Source organism: Sciurus vulgaris (genome assembly GCF_902686455.1).
Source record: "Sciurus vulgaris genome assembly, chromosome: 18".
NCBI lineage: Eukaryota > Metazoa > Chordata > Mammalia > Rodentia > Sciuridae > Sciurus > Sciurus vulgaris.
Window position 1 is genome coordinate 2,221,561 of NC_136479.1, and position 20,086 is coordinate 2,241,646.

A 20,086-nucleotide genomic window follows, 5' to 3' on the forward strand; every position below is an offset into this window, starting at 1 on the left:
AGTACACACACGAGTGTGTCCAGCCCCTCTCTTTTCCCTCAATAGGTTGCTTCAGGCTCCCAAGTGTAAAAAAGGGAGGACACAGGGTGCATGTCCTTGAGGAAACTGGGGCCACCAGGAGCAGCTGAAGATGGGGGTGGGGCTGGAATGCACAAGGCCTGGACACTCCCCAGGGCAACAGCTAACACTGCTTTGGAGAAGCCTGGGTGGAGCGGAGAAGTGTGTCTGGGGAAGGAGGCTGCAGTTCCCTATTGTGCCCCTGCCTCCTCCTCAGTCCCCATCCCACCCTGGGCAGGGTTCCTGCTGGCTTGTGACCAACTGTCTACTTGTGTCAGTCGCTGTCCATGTTCCCAGCACAGGGCAGCTCTTGGCAGATGCTCAGGTGGGGAAACAGGCACAGGGTGACAGCAGAGTAGCCCCCTATGAGGAGGTCTGAGAGAGCATCACAGGACAGAACATTCTAGCCCAGCGTGCCTCCCGTGGTCCCACCCACCAGGAATCAAACCCTCCAAATTATCCCCAAATTCGGCTCCCCAGCCCCAGCACCTCCGAAGGTCCTAACCTGGGTGGCACTATTTTTATTGGAGGTGAATATAAATAAAAGTGATGGACTTTTGAGGGAGGGGAGGATGGATGGAGGGCTATTTACAAATGTACACCCTGGGTAGTGCTGCACCTGGCTTAAGCCTGGGAGAGCTCAGAGGAGGGTAGACAGCACCAGGAGAGGCAGCAGCACCATGTGGGTGGCCAGGCAGGGTGCTGAGTTCTGACTAAGGCGCTGCCGGCCTCGGGGGTCTTGCTGCTGGCCACCCACCCTCCCTGACTGGAACTGCAGTTCAGGGATGATCCGGTGGATCCAGTTGTGGTGGGAAGTGACCCGGATGTAGACACCTGGGCGGTTCCGGCGGGCACAGCCCTCGCCCCAGCTGATGACCCCAGCCTGCACCCATGACTGGTCCATGAGGCACACCAGGGGGCCCCCTGAGTCACCCTACAAGGGAAGCATAAGCCCATTAGCCCAGGGCCAGCCTCGGAGGGTGCATGTGTGCACTCACTGCTGGTGCCTCCCTGGGACCTCCTGCCTAGCCTCCATCTGCTGGTCCCACCTTGATTGAATAGGATGTACCAGTTGACTGCCTTTTCACCCTGGGTTGGGGTGTTGCAAATGCAGTTCCTGGGCCCACCCAGAACCTAGGACCCTTCCTGATGGGTTCACAGTCCACCTTAGCCTGTGTACAGGTCAGGGCTGAGTCATTGGCTCACCATGCTACCCCTACCTTGCAGGCGTCCTTCTTGCCCTCTGCAAAGCCTGCACACAGCATGTCGTCCTGGATGGTTCTGGGCTGGAAGCCAGACTCGGCATCTTTGCTGTAGAGCAGGTTGCACTTGGGTGTGTCAATAATGGGCACTGCAAGCTTCTGCAGGATCCTTGGGTTGGGCAGGTGGTCTGGGGAGGGTCAGGGCAGTCTGTGCTCCTTGGGCAGTCCAGCCAGAACCCCATGGTCCTGGGCCCTTGGGCACCAGAGCTGTCTATCCCTCCCCAGGTCCCCTGTGTTAGACCTTCTCTCCCGTCACAGGATGGCATTCCTCTCCCCTTCCCAGAACCAGACTGGGCTCCGTCTCCATGGCTCCTGGAGTAGCTGCTCCATTCCCGGCCCCACCCCACTTGTTTTAGCACACATTATAGGTACTAATGTCAACAAAAATATTGTTGGCTCTGGGCCTTCTCCAGGCATGTCCCCCTTTATCCCCTTACCTTGCTCATTGGGACTGCCCCAGCCAGTGACCCAGCAGTTCATGTTCTTCTCAAAGATGACTGAGGGGTCGGGCACGCACACAGGGAGTATGTAGTTGGTGAAGGCCACTGGTGCTTCGAGCTCTACCAGGGCCACGTCAGCACTGGAGGCCATGCCCTGGTACAGGGGGTTGCTCTCCACCCGCCTCACATGGGCGTACACAGCATGTAGCCCTGGCTGCAGCAGCTGCCGTGCGCCCAGCAGGACTCGGTATAGGGATGTTTCTGAGGTGCTGGTGGGAAAGAGCAGAGAGCTGGTGTGGGCCTCCCTGCCAGGCCGCAGGGAACTTGTGTGTGGGGGAGTGTGCCTCTGGCTCACCTCAGTGCCTGACATTTCTGCACATTGTCTCCAAAAGCATCATCTCTAGAGGGACACCCAGCAAGGTTAGGGGTGCAGAAGCTGAAGTGAGACCTCCCACCTTCAGTTCCCAGCTCTGTCTCTAGTACTAGTGACCTAGCTGTTTCTCTAACAGCTTCCTCATCTGTAAGGTGGGGACTGGAAGGCCTGCTGTGAGAGTTGAGGAAAGGGCCATCCCCGGGATGCAGCAAGGCCAGCCCTGCTGGTGAGACTTGGGCAGGCTGCCTGCAGTCTCAAGATGAGTTTCTGAGTGTGAGATGTGGGCTTTTTAAAAGAACCACAGGGCTGCAGTGAGGTGGGCGGTGAGGCTTAGGAGGTCCCCGGGTCTGGGACTGGATGGAGATGAGGATCTGGCCTCCTGCCCGGGACTGCGTAGGTGGCCATGGATGGGTGAGGAAGAGTCCTCTGGCTTGTCTAATACCAGAGAGGTGGATTGAGATGGGACAGGACTGCAGGTGCGCAGGGCCTTGGTGGCAAGCCAGCTGATGGAAGCAAGGGCTGGGGTCCGCAGTTGCGGCTGGGAGTTAGGTCTGGTTGGACCTAAAGGAAACTCCTGGCTGGGAGGGGGTTAGACAGGCAGCAAGGCGCCGGCCTGCAGGGTCGGGCACTGTCCCTGGTGCTGAACCAGCTTGCTCTAGTTTGGGGGTGCAGGGCAGGCAGGGGCCCACTCACTTGGAAAAGCAGTGTGCTGCGGTGAGGACCCACTGTTCCGTGATGAGGCTGCCTCCACAGAAGTGGCTCCCGTTGCGTTGGATACTGACCTGCCAGGGCCACTCGCCCTCCATGGCGTCCTGCCCGCCCACCATCCGATTCAGCATCCTTGAACGCCCACAGGCTGGGGGAACAGAGGGTGCTCCCTGGGGGCTGGTTCCACTCTGACTTCAGCCACAATACCACACATCAGCTTCTATTCTGCTCAATTCCTGGCCTTCCTGGCCCCTGACATGCTCGGGGACCTTGGGAAGGCAGAAGCCCTGGCCTTGATTGAACTTTGATACAGGCAGATGCCCCCAGCCCTACCCTCTGTGAGTCTCAGGCCCTCACTGTAACAGGGTGACGTAAGATCTGCCCTAGTGTCATGGGGGTTGACTGTCCAGGGCCTGATGGGGCTCCCAGAAGGATGGCTGCCAGGCCACAGGTAACTGGCCCTGAGGGACAGGCTCAGCTCAGCAGGACAAGCCTCAGGTCTGTGCTGGCCCTGTTGCTGACCCCATGTAGTGCTTCACACCTGCTACTCCTGTGCCCTGCCTTGCTGGGTGTGTAGTGGACATTTCTTCCTTCAGTCCTTTGTGGGTTCCAGTTCTGATAAGCCACAGCCTTTCCTGGCTTTGGGGTACTCAGGTGCCCTGTGCATTCATTCCTTCTGAGTATTGATTGGTTGATTGATGCATTATGGAGGATTGAACCCAGGGACACTCTACCGCAGAGTTACATCTCCAGCCCTTTTACTTTTTCATTTATTTTGAGATAGGATCTCACTAAGTTGCCGAGGTTGGCTTTGGACCTGGGATCCTCCTGCCTCAGCCTCCTGAGTTACTGAGATTGCAGGTGTGCACTGCCTCACCCGGCTTCCTTCTGGGTCTCCTGTCATGGGATGGGGTGGGGGGTTGAGGGGGTGCTCAGTCACACCTACTTACCTCTTGGAGCCTTGGCCCCTGGAGTCCCTGAAAGTGAACACAAGGAATTGTCAGCCAGCTTTGCCTGTGCCAAGGTCTGTTCCTCCCTTCACCCCTCTGCACCCGCTTCCCCTGGGGACCACCACAGAGACCTGGCAGGAGAGAGCAGGCACCTGCAACCAACCCAGCTCTGGCCTGAGGGAAGAGCTCATCTGCAAGGGCAGCAAACCACTGCCCACATGGCAAGCCAACCAGGAGAGGTCAGTGTGGTGACCTCGTGGCTCCACTTCCCCTGCTTGGGGTAGGATGACTCCTTTCTTGTCACTTCAGGGCTCTCTCCCTCCATCACCCACCCCTGTCCTGATCTGGAAGCATTGGGTTGGGGTGGGCCTCCAGCCTTGGTGCTGTGGGGTCTGCCTTTCCCTCAGAGCTGCACAGAGCGGGGATGGGCCTGGGAGCCACCTCTGCACATGGGCAGCCTGGGGCTCTCTCAAGTCTGATCTCCAAGTCTTGCCCAGGTCTGCTTCCCACTCTCTGTTCTTGGAGTAGAGCACCAGCCCCACAGCCATATGGGGCACCCTCCTGGAACTCCGGGTTCCCAAGGGCTGAGCCTGCTCCCAGGCCAAGAACCCCTGCTAAGGGGGACTGGTGGAAAAGTGAAGATAGCACCCTTCTGGGGGCCCATTTCCCAAGGCCCTTCATCCCCACACTCGTTGCGCCTTCACCCCAGTCCTGGTCCTGGCCCCCTGGAGAGAGGCATCTCAGCCCCACCCTCCCAGCTGTCTGTCCCTTGGGGCAGGCCTGTCAGAGCTGGAGGGGATCCGGGACAGCCAGCTCTCCCCATGGCCGCCACAAGTCCACTAGACCCCCAACTACTTCAGGAATCCGCAGGTCTGGGCTGCTTTTGTCAACCTTAATCAACCCAGGGCGGGGGCCACGGGAGCAAGTGGCTTTGCCTGAACCAAGGACCCTGAGGATGCTAGAGGACACTTGTTTTTCCTGTCAGGTCCCAGTCCACAGTCCTCAGTGCCGCAGCAGGGCAAGGTCAGATGGTGAAGGGAGAGGCAGTTGTGGACAGGGTGGCAGAAAAGCTCAGGGCCGGACTGTCCACTTCTCAAAGTGGGGGTGCCAAGCAGAAGTGGGGGACAAGTGTGGCTTCAGCCCAGGTAGGTGGCAGGACCCAGGAAGGGTTCCCTGGACTACCCTCTCTGTAACTTGTGTTCACAAGAAAAACGTGACTAGCCCGGGAGAGTCGTGTGTGTACTGTCACTTGGCTAGGTTTCCAGCACCTGACCCTTGCCCCTCCCGAGGCCTGAGGATTCATTTTGCAGATGCTGCTCCAGCTGACCACCCTCTGTCTACACAGGCACCAACACACTGAAGACCTTTTCTCTCCCTCCAGGGACTTGCAGGAGCCTTCCGCCTCCCAGTTCTCCCTGCCTGTGTCTCCCCACAACAGGCCCTCCTTACTCAGACCCACCCTCTCTGCTGCAGCTCTGCTGCTCATTTAGGTCCCAGTTCGGACGGAGGCCCCAGCACTGCCTCCTCTGGGAAGCCCTCCTTCCTTGCACTGTCAGTCTTGGAAACCTTGCTGGTCCCACCTCATCTCATCTCACACATAAACACAGGAGCTCGAAGGCAGAGCCATGGCTGGGGGCCTGAGCTCAGGGAATGAATGTGTGGAGGGAGAAAATGGGGGTGGGGGATGCTGACCCAGAGAGCTGGGCTCTTCAGGGCAGGAGTCCTCTCAGGGGCCAGCAGTATGGCCAGAGGTCAGGCCCAGGGCTCCTGATGCTCCTGTAACTGGTGGGACCAGATGAGGCCTAAGCTACTAGGAGGGACCCTCCAGGCCCAGCCCCCAAACTGCAGGCCGCTGTGTCCACTTTGGCAGTGACCTCGATTGCCCAACAGTCTGGAGCAACCACAGCATCACACCTCTGTGGAAATGGACTCTCTCAAAGAATGCTGTTATCCTGCTGCCACCTGAGGCCAGGAGTGGGAGTCGCCAGTGAGGCTGGGGGAGATTAGCACATCCCAGCAGAGGTGCCCCTTGGTGCCCTCCTACCCCTGAGGACAGGAATCCTGAAGCCCTGGCTGGGCTATGGTCTGGGTGACCTGGCCCAGCCCTGGGAGGTGATCTGAGGATAGGGAAGTATGATGGCTGCTGGGCTGGCCCAGCTGGCCCAGGAATGTGGGAGAGTTTCCCTTGCAGAGAATGACCCGCCCTGCAGGGAGAGGCCTGGCAGGTGGGGCCAGCCCCCTGGCTGGAACCTGCTGACCCCGGCCTAGGATTGGCAATGTACTGCCTGCTCCTCTGTGGGCAGGAGGGTGGGACCCTCTGCAGCTTCTATGTCTCATCCCCCAGCTCCGCTGAGCTCTCGACCAGTGTCTGTGGGCTCCAGGCTCAGGTGGCAACCCCAGCTCAGTCCCTGTCCCCAGGCTGCTTGACAGTGGGCCAGGGATTTGGATCCCAGCTGACCTGACTTAAAGTCCTGCATACATGAGGTCTTTCTCTGGGGAAGTGGGAAGTCAGCTGTGAGAGGAGCAGGGCAGCCCCAGGCCCAGTGCATGGCACACTGGGAGTGCCTCAGGAAGACGGAGAGGTGCCCTTGTCAGACTGCAGCTTTGGGTCCTCTTAGACCTGCACCCACGGCCCCCATCTTGCCTTCCCACTTCAGTCCTCCCAGGTGGAACATCTGGAACCTTCCTACCTGCCCTGGGGACGCCACTACTGGGGCAGGAAAGGGAGGCCCATCCTGCAGCTCCAGGGAGGCCTTGGGAGTGAGGGACTCAGTTGGAGCTCCAGTCAGGGCAGAGCACTCTTCCAGGGGGGCCGCAGACAGGTCCACTGTCCTCTGGCCCAGGACTCACCAAGCCGCAGTAGCAGCAGCAGCAGCAGCAGTGCAGGGGTCAGGGGCCACCTCATGTTCTCAGGCCTGGTCCAGGTGAGCAGGGGTCAGAGATGGCAGGAGCTCCTCGCACTAGCAAGGTGCAGGGCTCCATGAAGTGGGGTTTTATGCTGTAGGTGAGTGTTGTTCCTGTTATGCCACCCAACCTGTCAGTCCTGCCAATCCAGCTGCTCTCCATCAGGAAGGAGGCGCCCCTGAGCCCCAGCTCCTCGGTGACCTGGTCCTGAACCCCCTGAACCCGGCAAGTTAGACCCCTCACCCCACACACCCCAGGGTGCTGGGTGCCAGGGTGTGTCTGTCTCTCTGTGTGAGCTGGGAGCTTGTGGCCTGCAGTCCCCCACGTAAACTGATGGCCACCCCCGCAGCAGGCCCTGACGCCCCCGCCCCACTGATCACAGGCCCTACCCGTGCTGGCGCAGCCCACTCATTCGTTCGTTTAATATTCACCAGGCACCTATGTGCCCAGCTTCAGAGTCGCCTTAACGCTCTCCTAGGAGGATGGTACTGAAGGGTCGAGGTCAGGGGTCCTTGAGGAGCAAAGAAGCGCAGCGGGAGGGGTGGGGGCCACCGGCCGCTGAGCGCGCCCCCGACCTCCTCCCAGAAGACCGCACCCGGCCGCCGCCCGCCGGCGCGCATCCCCGGTGGGGCCGGGCGCGCCCACCCCGACCGCGGCGGCACCGGGCGGGCGGGGCGGAAGTCGTTCTGGAAAGGCGGCGCGGTGGCGGGCCGGGTGGCGGCTCGGCCTGCGCCGGGCGCGCCCGCCGACTCCGGGACGCTCGGCCGCAGCGGAAGCGTCGGGGAGGAAGTTATCTGGGGCACCGGGCTGACGTCAGAGCTGGAGCCGGGGCCGGGCGGGCACGCCCTCGGCGGCCGTGGGGCCTGGGCACAGACCCGGCCCTGCAGGCCGCCCTGCCCGCGTTTCCCCGCGCTCGGTGGGCGTGCCGCGGTGCCGGTGGGCCGGGCGCCCCCTGGTGGCCGCCGGGCGCGGCGCTCTCCCGCCCCGCGCCGCTCCCGCCCACCGCCCGGCTGCCCATTGCTTCCCGGTCCCCTGCCACCCAGGTCGTCCCCAGGAGCTGGCCGCCTGCCCTCCGGCCCTCCCATCCCCTGTCCCTGGAGTCCGGTGTGTGTGCAGACGCGGGGCTGCCTCTGGTGGTTGGAGGTGGGAAGAGGGAAGACCAGAGTCGTTCGTTCGTTCATTCATTCAAGTAACTTGGGAGCACATCAGTGCCCAACGCTTCGAGGCGTGGGGAACCGAGGTGAACAAACGACTCGCCCTGCGGCGGGCGGGAGAAGGCAGGCGGCATTTACTGGAGGAAAGGGTCTAATTATCAAGTGGAAAGTGTTTCAAAACCTCCAGGTGACCACACTGCTCCAGGCACCCAAGGGTCAGGTGGCCTATCTCAGGCAGTTTCAGACTCCTGCAGGCTAACTGCTTTCTCCCAGATGCCTTCCTCCACCCGCTCCCATTTTAAACCAGGTCTGGTGGTTCAGGATGATTTGGCCATAGACTTAAGCCTGTTTCCCAAAGCCAGTTCCTCTGAAATCTTGCAACAGAAGTCAGGATGCGATCAGAAAGTGAGGACGCCAGGAAAGGTTGAACTCCTGAGGAAAAAGGCGGGAATCTGCAATCAGACAACCAGCACACTCCCCCACCACACACAGGCCAGCTGCCTCACCCCTGGGCCTGAGGCCTGCAGACCTTAGACTGAGATCAGGCAGTTGGGTGGGGATGCAGTGAGCAAGAAGCTACGTGTCTTCTGCACACCATCCACAAACAATGAAGGATCCAGAAGGATTTCAAATTTCTAAAAGTTGGAACTAGATTTGGATCAACTGTCTGTAAGGGGGAGAACTTTCTAACATTAGAAGTCACAAGTAGGTCTGGGGAGATAGCTCAGCTGGTAGAGTGCTTGCCTGGTAAGCACAAGGCCCTGAGTTTGATCCCCAGTACCACAAAAAAAAAAAAAAAAAAAAAAAAAAAAAAAAAAAAAAAGAAGAAGAAGAAATCACAAGTAGGGCTGGGGCTGTAGCTCAGGTAGAGCACTCCCCTAGCATGGGTGAGACGCTGGGTTCAATTCTCAGCACCACATGTAAATAAATAAAGATAAATGTGCATCAACAACTAAAAAAATTTAAAAAGAATCTATTTATTAAAAAAAGAAGTCACAAGTAAACATCACAAAGAAAGGTGCTGTTGTAAGTTAAAAAAACACAGGCAACATTGATTAAAGTAAAAGGCAAACAATAGGAATATTCACAGGAAATATGGTCAAGTGCTGGCACCATTACTGTTTAAAGTGCTCAAGAAATTGGTCAGAGAAACACTGAACACAAGGGCTGGGGATGTAGCTCAGGGTTTAGAGCTCTTGCTTGCCGTGTATAAGCCCTAGGTTCCACCCCCAGCACGGGGTGGTCAGGGGGAAGGAGAAGAAGAAAAGAAAAACAGTGGATGCAAAAGGTGAAATGGGGGAAGGACACAGGGGAGTCACCAAGAGGAAACTAATTTGGCTAATAGACTTGCTGAGAAATGTCCAGCCTCAGTAATTAAATAAATGCAAATCAAAGTCACAGAAGGAGCTGCCAGTTGTCCCCAAGGTGTTAGCACAGAGTTGGAGGTTGGAGGAATGCTATTAGTCATGGCCAGGGGGAAGTGGGTCAGTAGGTGGGCATGGAACTGGCCCTCTGTCAATCAGTGCCGCTGTTGAAGGTGTTATTCTCTTTGATGTGCGACTTCTTCTTCCCTGGAAGTCCATCCAGTCCTAGGTACAGGAAAGACACTTTGACCAAAGATATTCATGGCTAGTTTATTTATATTTGGAAAAACAACTAAAACAAAAACTGTTAGGGCAATAGCAAATACACCTTCTGAATTGAATTTATAAAATGACATTTTCAGGTAAATATGAATAATGTTTGTGCTCTGTGGGGAATTAGAAAAAGGGGGGTACAAAGAGTTGTAGGAAGTGTAATAACTATGAAAAATTTTTAAACGTAATAACAGCAACATCCTAAAGAAAAGGTTTGCCCAAGATACCACCATGTAGTCATTGAAATTTCTTTCAAGAGCTGGTGACAGGAAACCAACCCAGCCTGGTAGAACTGAACAGGTGCCCACAGTTGGGGGTTCCTGGACAACCCCCCCAGGTGTTCCAGTTGAAGGAAAGCTGCAGGATTAATTGATGCTGAAGCTCTTTCCCTGGCCTACCTGCTCCGCTCTGAGAAGACTCCCTGAGCCAAGATGCACTGCTGGCTGGAGTCACCTCCCCAAGAAATTCCAACTAAGAAACCAAAGCTTCTTTCTGCCCCACTCAGTGCAGACAATCCCAGGGCAGAATGTTAACGGGTGCCTGACTTCTGGCTCCATGGTTGACCCATATGGCCACAGGAAGGGTCTGGTAGTGGAAGGGAGGGAAAAGCTCGTTCCGTCAGCTGCAGTGCTACCTTGCTCCCAGGCAAGCTCATGTAAGAAGAAAGACACTTTCATGCATCATGAATGCTCTCCAGGGTTTTACCCCCACACACTGCTCTTGGGAAGCTGCTGGAGGAAACATGTTCTTCCAGAGGAGTAAGCCAAGGAAGCAAAAGATGTAGGCAGCAGGAAAGAGAGTGGACAGAGAGGAGTGGTGAAGGAACCCTCGCCACAGCGTGAGGACAGTGCGACCTCCAAGACTCCAGCAGTGTGCCGTCAGCACACTCACCCAGGGCACCGTCTTTAACCTAATGAGGCCACTGCAGGATGTGCTGCACCAGAACAAGAACCAAGCAGAGGAAGATGTGAGTGCCAAGACAGGGCATCCACATCAGGAGGAAGGCAAGGGGACAGAGCACAGGAAAATGCAATGGCAACTGAGGCCCTCAGTCACCTCAAGTTCTGTGTGTTCACAGCGTAATGTCACTGGCCCACCTGCTCCCACAACTATTGGCCTGGAATAGCTTTTTCCACCCTTTCTTTTCTTTCTTTACTGTTTTCCAGATGGGGTCTCCTCTCCAGCTCCCACCAGGTCTTCTTCACTGCGGCAGAAGCTGGCCAGGCCCCTGCAGGCTGGAGGCAAGGGCACCAGCTCCTCCTGCAGGTCACATGTGGCACCAAGGCAGGCGACCTACACTAACACCTGACTCCACATTGCTCCTGGGAGTTCTGCTTCCCCACTGAAACTAACAGAAATATATGAATGTATTTTACGTCAGTTCAAATAGTGGAAAATCAAAAGACTGCTGATTCAATAAACATCACTGAAAAAATTAGCAAATAAAATTGGAAAATAGTTTATCTTCATATCATTCAAAAATTTTAAAATCCCAAACTATAGGAATATTGAAAAGACATGTTTATAATTCTGGAATAGAAACTACAAACATAGATTGAAACATTTAAATGTGTCCAAAATTAAAAACTTTTCAGAGGCAGTTTTGTTTTTTGGTTGGGCCTAGCTTATCGTTTTTGTTTTTTTTGTTTTTGAAGGCAAATTCTCACTGTATTGCTTAGTCTGGCCTTGAACTCCTTGGCTGAAGAGATCCCCCTGCTTTAGCCTCCTGAGTAGCTGGTGTGAGAAATAGAAACTCTGGTGGTCCATTTTCAGAATATAGAATTCAGTCTTGATTGGATCCAATTGTAGCCATTTTAATTATAGCCCTTAACTTTGCTGGCCCTAATTTTAAGTTTAGCCAATCAAGGAGATTGTACCCCTGCGTCTGCAGTGCTGTTAGGTACATAAGCCAGGGGACTGGTGCCCAGGCTTGCTTGCTAGCAGGTTCTGTGGCGCGCCCTTCTGCCTGTCAGGAATTTCTTGGGCACCTTGGTATTTCTAACAAGAAACTGGAACTATAGGTGCACCACCATGCCTGGCATATAGTTAAAAACAAAAACCTCAGAGAGTTGAATCAGACATGAATCCGGCTACATGCTGAAGTCGGGCAAAATTTCCCTGGAAGGTGTTGCATGTGTTCATGTGTGTGGGTGTGGGCAGGAAAGCCACAAAGAGACAGAACGGTGTTTGAACAGACCGTCATGGGCCAGGTGTAGAGCCAGGTGCCTTCGACTCAGTATTCCTTCCTGGTCAGATAGGGAGGAAGGTGGGAGATACAACTAAAGCCTGGGTGTCCTGGAGTCAGGGAGGTCAAGCCTGGAGAATATCAGGTCCCTCCCTTGTCAGGGACTCTGCTCTACAGCTGGCCATTCCTGCTTAGCCTCATGAGAAATGCCAGCCCTTTCCAGCTGTCTCCCATCTGCCTCTGGATGACTTTTCTGTTCCAGGGACTCCACAAACCTAGGCCTGGAAATCTTAGCCTGGGGTCTTCATCTGTCATGTTGTCTTTGTTTTTTCCTGCACTAGGGATTGACTCCGGGGCACTGTACCACATAGCTACACCCCCAGCCCTTTTTGAAAGTTTTATTTTGAGACAGGCCTCACTAAATTGCCCAAGCTGGCCTTGAACCTCTTGTCTCAGCCTCCGGAGCTGGTAGGACTGCAGGCATGTGCCACCACACCTGTGCTTGCCAACCCCTGTGCTAGGGATGGAACCTAGGACCTTGCACGTGCTAAGCAGGTGCTCTACCACTGCTGCTTCCCCAGCCTGGTCGTTCTTCTTTTGTCTGCTTTCCTCCGATGATAGGGCCAAATGGCACCTTCCTTGCCTCCTCCAAGCAGAATGAGCCACTCCGGCCCTTTGACCTCCCTCTTTTAACCAATGCATTTATCACACTCATACTAACTATCTATTTGCCATCTTGTGCCCCAGACCATGCGTTGTGGTTCACACTCACCTCTGCAGCCCCTTTCCCACCTATGTAGGTCCCACACACATTTGCACTGGTGCAAATCTGGGTCTCCACAAAAAACCCTACAGACAGATGCCTGGTTCACATCCCAAAGCAAGTTTGGATTACATCACCCCACTCAAAGTGCTTCCCTAGCTGACGAACTTTCACCTTTGCAACTTCAGTTAGTAGCCCTTGAGGCCTTGTATGGGTGCAATGAGGGCTATTAGGACAATTAGAAAACTTCAGGTGTCATAGTCAGCATCAAAGTTAAGCAAGCTGCTCTTAAGGAAACTGGTGGAGCCCAGTTTAGCAGGTAATTTCCTCCCTCCCCTAAACATGAGCACCATGTGTCAGACCTGTACTGGGCCTTCACAAAAAGAAAATTGTCTAGATTCTTCCTCTGGCCACAGGCCCTGGCCTTGTTCTCCTGTCTTCTCTCCCCCAGGAACTATTCTATGATTCCAGTGGTGTGCGGCTGAATATTTAGCAGCTGACTTCCTGGAAAAGAAGAAAGGAAAGAAAGAAGGAAGAAAGAAGGAAGAGGGAATGGAAAGGGAAGGGAAGGGAAGGGAAGGGAAGGGAAGGGAGGGAAGGGAGGAAGGAAGGAAGAAGAAAGCCCTGATTTCTGGAGTTTGCCAACTTCCACGATGTGAATTTCTCATCATGGCTGATTTCAAACCACCAATACGTCATTGGAGTTGAAAATGTGGCATAGCGCACCATTATAAGATATCCCCATCCTACAGATACAAGAGACATGAATAATTCCAAGAACTTAGTAATAAAACGTAGCAAAACAATTAGTGACAAACTTTTGAATATTTTTAATGCAACTTATTAACTTGTAGATTTATCTAATTCAGTTTTTAATGACAACCTATGAGTGTTTTTGTTTGTTTTTTTAACTTTTTGTAGCACTGGGGATGAACCCAGGGCCTCGTGCGTGCTAGGCACGCGCTCCACCACATGCCCAGTCCCTGCAAATAATGTCTGTAGCATGCATCTTGCAAGATGCCCGAGAAATGCACCATCAACTCCAAGGCCTCCGTGCGCCGGATCCAGCACACCGCTGCCACTGGAGCGGTTTCCCGATGGCGCGCACCTCCCTGTCCAGATGGGGAGCAGCCGGAAGACGAGGATGGGGCCGCCGGGGAGCGGCCGACGCGCCGGCTCGGTGTCCTCGGCCAAGGCGAGACCGCGGGACCCAGCCGCCGGCCTCTCCCGCACCCGGGATGGCAATGTAACGCCTCTCCCGGGGTTTTTAGGCGCGTTCTTGCGCCGAGCGGGGCCTCGGGCGTCGTGCGGCACCCGTCCGCACTACTTCGACCCGCGTCCCGAACACCCGGGCCTCCCTCGGCTGCGAGCAGGGGCACCCCGGCCGCATCGCGGTCCCCACCCAGCAGCCCCTGCGACCGGAAGTCGCCGGCTTTCCCGGCATCCCTCGCGCAGGGGCCACACTTCCGCTGGCTGGAGAGCCAGAGCTAGGGCGGACCTCGGCTGGCCGGAGCTGTGAGGTTCCGTCTTCTCCCGCCCGAGCCCAGCTGGTTAGTGAGGCAGGACGCGCCACCTGAGTCGCCCCGAGGCGGCAACGCCGGGAAGCAGGGGAGAGCCCCGGGCTGCCGGTGGGGTTGGCCTGCGGGAGAAAAGCCTGGGTTCTCCTCCCGGATCTCCCTCCAACACTGCGTGGCCTTCGGCGGAGAGGTTGACGGCTGGGCCTTGTGACCTCGGAGACGGCTTCCTCCCTGGCCGCACTTTCCCCTTTCTCGTTGGTAAGCTGTGTCCGGCCCTTCTTTGTCAAATGCTGGTCCCTGAAAACGCCATCAAAACAACCAGCAATCAGAAAGCTAATTTTTTTTTTTTTTTTTTTTTTTTTTTTTTTTTTTTTGCCTCCCGAATTAAGAGCCAGCACTCTATTGGAAAAGTCTCCAAATGGAGGTGGGAAGGACAAAGTTGGGGTATTGAGGCTTGGGGGTCTGGATTAAGGTGGTCCTTGGTTGCAAGCATGAGGATGGTGTTAGTTTCGTATTAATTTCCAGTAGTTTACAGTTGTTGGTCACTAGTTGTTTAGTATTGGTGGTTATCTTGAGGAAGGGACTTGAAAAGCCTTGGAGCTTTGTTTGCTGCTACCTGTTGGAAAATCATATGGTTCAGGTGGATTTTCCTAAACTCAGTAAGCTTATTTGCAACTTTTGTCTTCCTGGACAGGTGTTTCCTGAAATGGCGAAGTCAGAATGATAGTCATATTATTTTGCCTCAGCCAGTGTGAGTCGGAGTACTCTGTTATTTGCATCTAGAGGCATCCTGCTATGGTTTCCCCTTGTGTAAAATGGGGATCCTATTGTGGGGAAATGGGAAGAGCTGGACATGCAATAAGAAGCACGTTGTAGCCTTTGGTATTATAGCAAAGTAGGGCTAACAAAGTTCTGAGACCTGAAAAGATACTCTGAAATAGGAAAAGGAACTGCCAAATGGTAATGACTATTAATGTTTATTAAGAGTCTTCCAGGGCTGGGGTTGTGGTTCAGTGGTAGAGTGCTTGCCTAGCATGCCTGAGGCCCTGGGTTCTATCCTCAGCACCACATAAAAATAAAATAAAGGCATTGTGTCCACCTACAAGTGAAACAAAATTAAAAAAAAAAAAAAAGAGTCTTCCAAACAACTATGTCCACTAGTCAACTGCAACATAAAACATACAGTCACAAGTTCCTGTGTTTCCTCCATAGAGGACTGTATGTTGGTAAAACTAAAAACACTCCAGGCTTTTCAAGATCTTAATATGGCAATGTGATGTTTGAATCCGGACCTTCCTGTTCACCAACCATGTGAACTGGAGCCAACTCCTCCCTCTCTGAACTCATGTCTTCATTTGTACAGCCAAGATGACGATGAAGTGAGGTGGTGTGTTGAACACAGCAGTCAGTATTTGTTTGAACAGAGTCCCAAATGATTCTGGGTACAGCTTCAGCCCTGAACTGGACCTGACACAACAAACCCTGTGAGAGATTGTATATCCATAGGAGGTGATTTTGGAAGGACTTAGAGGGTTAATCAGATCTGAGAAAGCAAGAGAAATAAGGATGACATCAGCCACTATCCCAACCCAGGGAGTCTGGAACTCATTGAGGTCAGTCCTGCATTGAACTGAATGTTTAACAACCAGTTCTTTATAGGCATAAAGCAATGACAACAGTCTTGTTGGAGACCCTGGAGGCTCTCTGTCTCAACTGGCATTACAATAATTGCTGATTTGGGGGAAGTCTAGTGGAGGGACTGAAATAGCTGGGCAGTAAGAGGCACCTGGGAGGTTAGGGAAGTAACTCTTGACCGACTCATGGTTGAAATACTCTTTGGCCCTATTAGAGCAATAACTGGAAATCTGCTGTGCTTATGGGAGCATGGGGCTACCAGAAGTGGGGCAAATGCAAGTTGACTGACGGCTCCATGTAGATCGGGCATGGGTGAGGGACCCAGTCTGCTCCCAGGCTTGGTACCTGAAGGCTGGCATCTACAGCTCAAGTCTGGTGTCTCCAGTGGGAAGTTTGAACAGTGCCCTCTTGTGGAACTTTGCTAAGGTTTCAGGACCTGCCATCTTTTGGACTTGGGGAAATCCTTCCCCATCCTGTTTCTAACTGAGGTACTTCCTGTTTTCTCCTGTCCTTGAACCAGTGCTCTCCTTTTTCCCGCCAGATGTTGAGACCACTAATTAGCAACTGAAAAATTACTTCATCTTGCCTCAAGGGCAAGAAAGTCTGAATCTTCAAATCCCATAAGGGGAAATATTTTTATGCTATTTTTCTGTGGTAAAGAAAGAAAAATTACCACAATCCTTTCCTGAGCATAATTCAATTATATATATATATATATATATATATACACACACACACACACACACATACACACACATACACACACATGTATATCATCAAAGGCTGCAAATAAGTTCATAACCTGTGACCTGTTTGCCTTCTAGGAATCTAACTTGAAGAAATAATTAGAGATGCTTTCAAAGATTTTGGAACAAGGTGATTTTGTTGCTTTATATACAGCAGTTTCAGAGTGTACTGGTTTGAGTAAATTATGATTATGATACATTTTGCAATGGAATATATAAACATTAATAATAATAAATGAATAGTTTATTTACAAGGGAAGATGCCAAAATATATTAAATTTCAAAAGCAAATTTTAGAAAAGTAGCAATATGATTTTTTATCTTTTGGTACTGGGGAGGTTGAATGCAGGGGTGTTTTACCACTGAGCTACACCTCCAGACCTTTTTATTTTTTTTATTATCTATTTATTTTTGGATGCTGGGGATTGAACCCAGGGCCTTGTGCTTACAAGGCAAGCACTCTACCAATTGAGCTATCTCCCCAGCCCCACCTTTATATTTTTTTATTTTGAGATAGGGTCTTGCTAAATGGCTTAGGGCCTTGCTAAATTTCTGAGATTGGCCTTACCCTTGGAATCCTCATGCTTCAGCCTCCTGAATCACTGGGATTACAGGTGTGTGCCATGGTGCCTGACACAATGTGATCTTTTTTTAAAATATATTTTTAGTCGATGGCCCTTTATTGTATTTATTTATATACTGTGCTAAGAATTGAACCCAGGGCCTCACACATACTTTGTAAGCACTCTACTACTGAGCCACACCCCTAGCCCCACAAGGTGATCTTAACAACACAAAAAGAAAATATATAATCTGTAGCTTGTTTTATTAATTAAGTAAAAATTTGTAAACTTTCATTGAATTAATTGATTGAACACAGGGAACAATTATGTGCCAGTCAGTGAGGATATAAAAATAAGCTGTTAAAAGTGTAGTTTTCAAGAAGAATAAAATTATGGCATTAGCAGGTAAATGGATGGGTTTGGAGAATATCATGCTAAGTGAAATAAGCCAATCCCAAAAAACCAAAGGCTGAATGATTTCTCTGATAAGTGGATGATGATACATAACGGGGTGCCAGGGAAGGGTGCGAGGTAAGGGAAGAATGGAAGAAGGATGGATTGTGTAGAGGGAAATGAGGGGTGGGGAGGGGGTGTGGGAAGGAAAGATAATAGAATGAGACAAACATCATTACCCTATGTACATGTATGATTACACAAATGGGTTGACTATGCCTCCTGTACAACCAGAGAAACGATAGTTGTACCCCGTTTGTGTACAATGAATCAAAATTTTTAAAAAATGTAGTTTTCAAAAAGATAAAGTATTACTTTCAAGTAGGAATAAGATAAACACATGCCAAAGATTTCTGCCTGTAGTTCCTGCAGTTCAGGAGGCTGAGACAGGAGGATTGCAAGTGTTATAAGTACCGAGGTGTGCAAGAAATCAAACACTCTTCGAAAGTGGGTGGGCAAGCAAACTTTTACTTTTGCCAAAAGGCATGCTAGAGAACCTGGCTGTCAAGCTGCCTGGGCAAGCAGTCCACCTGTTTATATACCTGATTCAGTGCTGCCCTTCACCCTGATTGGAGGACTTGGCTACAATCTACAGGATTGGCTAATTTTAAAATTGGGGAAGGCTATAATGAAAATAGCTGTAATTGGATCCAATTAAGGCTGAATGCTGTATTCTGAAAATGGACCACCAGACTGTAATTCTCACACAAGTGCAAGGCCAGCTGCAGCTCTTTAATAGGGCCCTAAGCAATTCTGTGAGACCCTGTCTCAAAATGAAAAAGAATAGAAAAGAAAGGGCTAGGGATGTGATGCAGTGGTAAAGCACCTCTGGGTTCAATCCTCAATACCACAAAAAAAAAAAAAAAAAAAATTGACTCATTAATGAGTGAGGAAACCAGTAAGATGTTGAGACTGGTTTGAAAGAGAATCCTTAGAAATGATATCCATAAGGGAAACTGGGAAAGCTGAAATCAATTTATGAATGGATGCAAAATTGGTTAGCAGTACGAGCAACAAAATGTAATGTTTGGAATCACCTTTACTACAAGATGAAGGGGGAAAACCGATTTGAAAAAAAAATAGCCTAGTCAAAGACAAAGGCACAAAAGACCCCACGTATTAGATAATGCCAAAGGATCTGCTAGATGATGCTTGGCATTCCTTTGAAAGGACACCTAGCACATCCTTTGCCCATTTCAAAATCATTCGCAATATTTCCTAGGAGGCAAGACCCTAATGAAGACTATGGTTTGCTAAGCTAGTCCAAGGACAAATAAATATATTATAAAAATAAATGAACAGGTTATAGTTAAAGGACAGTTTTTTCCAGAAAGGCAAAATTATGACTTTATCAATTAATGAGGAAACCGGTTAAGATATTGCAATATGTTCAGAAGAGGGCTTAAGCTGGGCACAGTGGTGCACACCTGTAATCCCAGTTATTTGGGAGGCTGAAGCAGGAGGATCACAAGTTTCAGGTCAGGTCAGCTCTTTGTGAACAAGAGTTATTTGCTGTACTGTTTTCTGCAAGTGCAGTTCTGTCTCTGTGCCTTGTTTGTGTCTAACACCTCTAATCAGAGATACCCCCACAGCTTCCCTGGAGGACCAGCACCCTGCTGAGAGGATTTCCAGTAATTCCACACAGTAATTCCAGTAGTTTTCCTACAGGGACTAGTAAAAGAATGAAAGAAAGGGCATCATTTAAAAATCCTCAGAAGTTTCCAGCTGTGAATATGAGCCTTCCAGATTGATGGCACAGTGCCGGCAAAGACCTTGGGTGGAGAGGGCCAGAGAGAACAGAGGGCCGGGTAGCTGCAGAGGAGGAGCCAGCAGGCAGAGGGCTCAGAGCCTGCCTCGCTACCGGAGATGGAGCTGAGTTGGGTCTCCATCTAAGAGCAGCCAGTGCTCTGAGTTTTCAGTTAGGAAGTGCTGTATCTCATTTATGTGAAGCATCTCTGAGTTCCATGAGGAAGGGGACAGGGGGACAGGAGCCTGTTGCAGTGTGGGGAATTTTTTCTTTTTTTTTTGGTACTGGGTGTTGAGCTGCTAAATTGCTGTGGCTGGCTTCGAATATGAGCTCCTCTTGCCTCAGCCTCCAGAGCTGCTGGGATTACAGGTGTGCACCACCGTGCCCACCTGGCTGCAGAGTGTGGAATTTTGGGTCTGTGCATATGGAGAGTGCCTGATCCTCTGGCTGACTTGGGACCTAAAACACCATGTTGTGGTTGGATGAATGTGAATGGGAAGGAGAGGGTGAATCCTGTATGCTCCCCGATAAGACTTGAGCGATTAGGAGGACTGCATGGGGAAAGGCCAAGAGAATGAGTGCATTTGAGGGACTCTCTAGATCACTGTTTTAGAGACCTTGTGAAAGTTCATGTCCTCTGTGCCCATATCATGGCTTGAGGAACAGCTATGGGAGTGGAAGTGGGGGGCTGTGCTCCCTCCTGCCACACAGGGGTGACCCAATTGCAGAACAGCTTCCCAACACACCTGTACCTCTCCACCCCAGAACCCTCCTCCTCCTGGCTGGAGGAACAAACCACACTCTGGCCCAGAGCTGCTCATTAGCAGCAATTAACAGAGTCACCCATTTCCCTGAAGGGAAGAGGGGGAGGAGGAACGTGGTGGGAAGTGAATCCCCACCCTGTGGGGGTGGCCTGAGCTGGTTTCTCCAAGCTTCCGCTCCAACAGGCATGACATGGCAACCCAGGTCACCAAGGGCTAGGTCACGGCATC

At 52.0% G+C, this 20,086-nt stretch overlaps 1 protein-coding gene across 1 annotated transcript; it reads right to left on the minus strand.

The window, feature by feature from the left end:
- PRSS27 (serine protease 27) lies at positions 1-7,057 on the minus strand. Its single transcript, XM_079121933.1, has 6 exons — positions 6,641-7,057; positions 3,791-3,817; positions 2,826-2,988; positions 1,757-2,028; positions 1,278-1,447; positions 1-991 (listed from the first exon to the last, which is right to left on the minus strand). Exons 1-6 carry the CDS (start codon positions 6,693-6,695, stop codon positions 698-700), a joined length of 981 nt encoding a protein of 326 aa, XP_078978059.1. The 5' UTR covers positions 6,696-7,057; the 3' UTR covers positions 1-697.
- Positions 7,058-20,086: the final 13,029 nt, after the last annotated feature.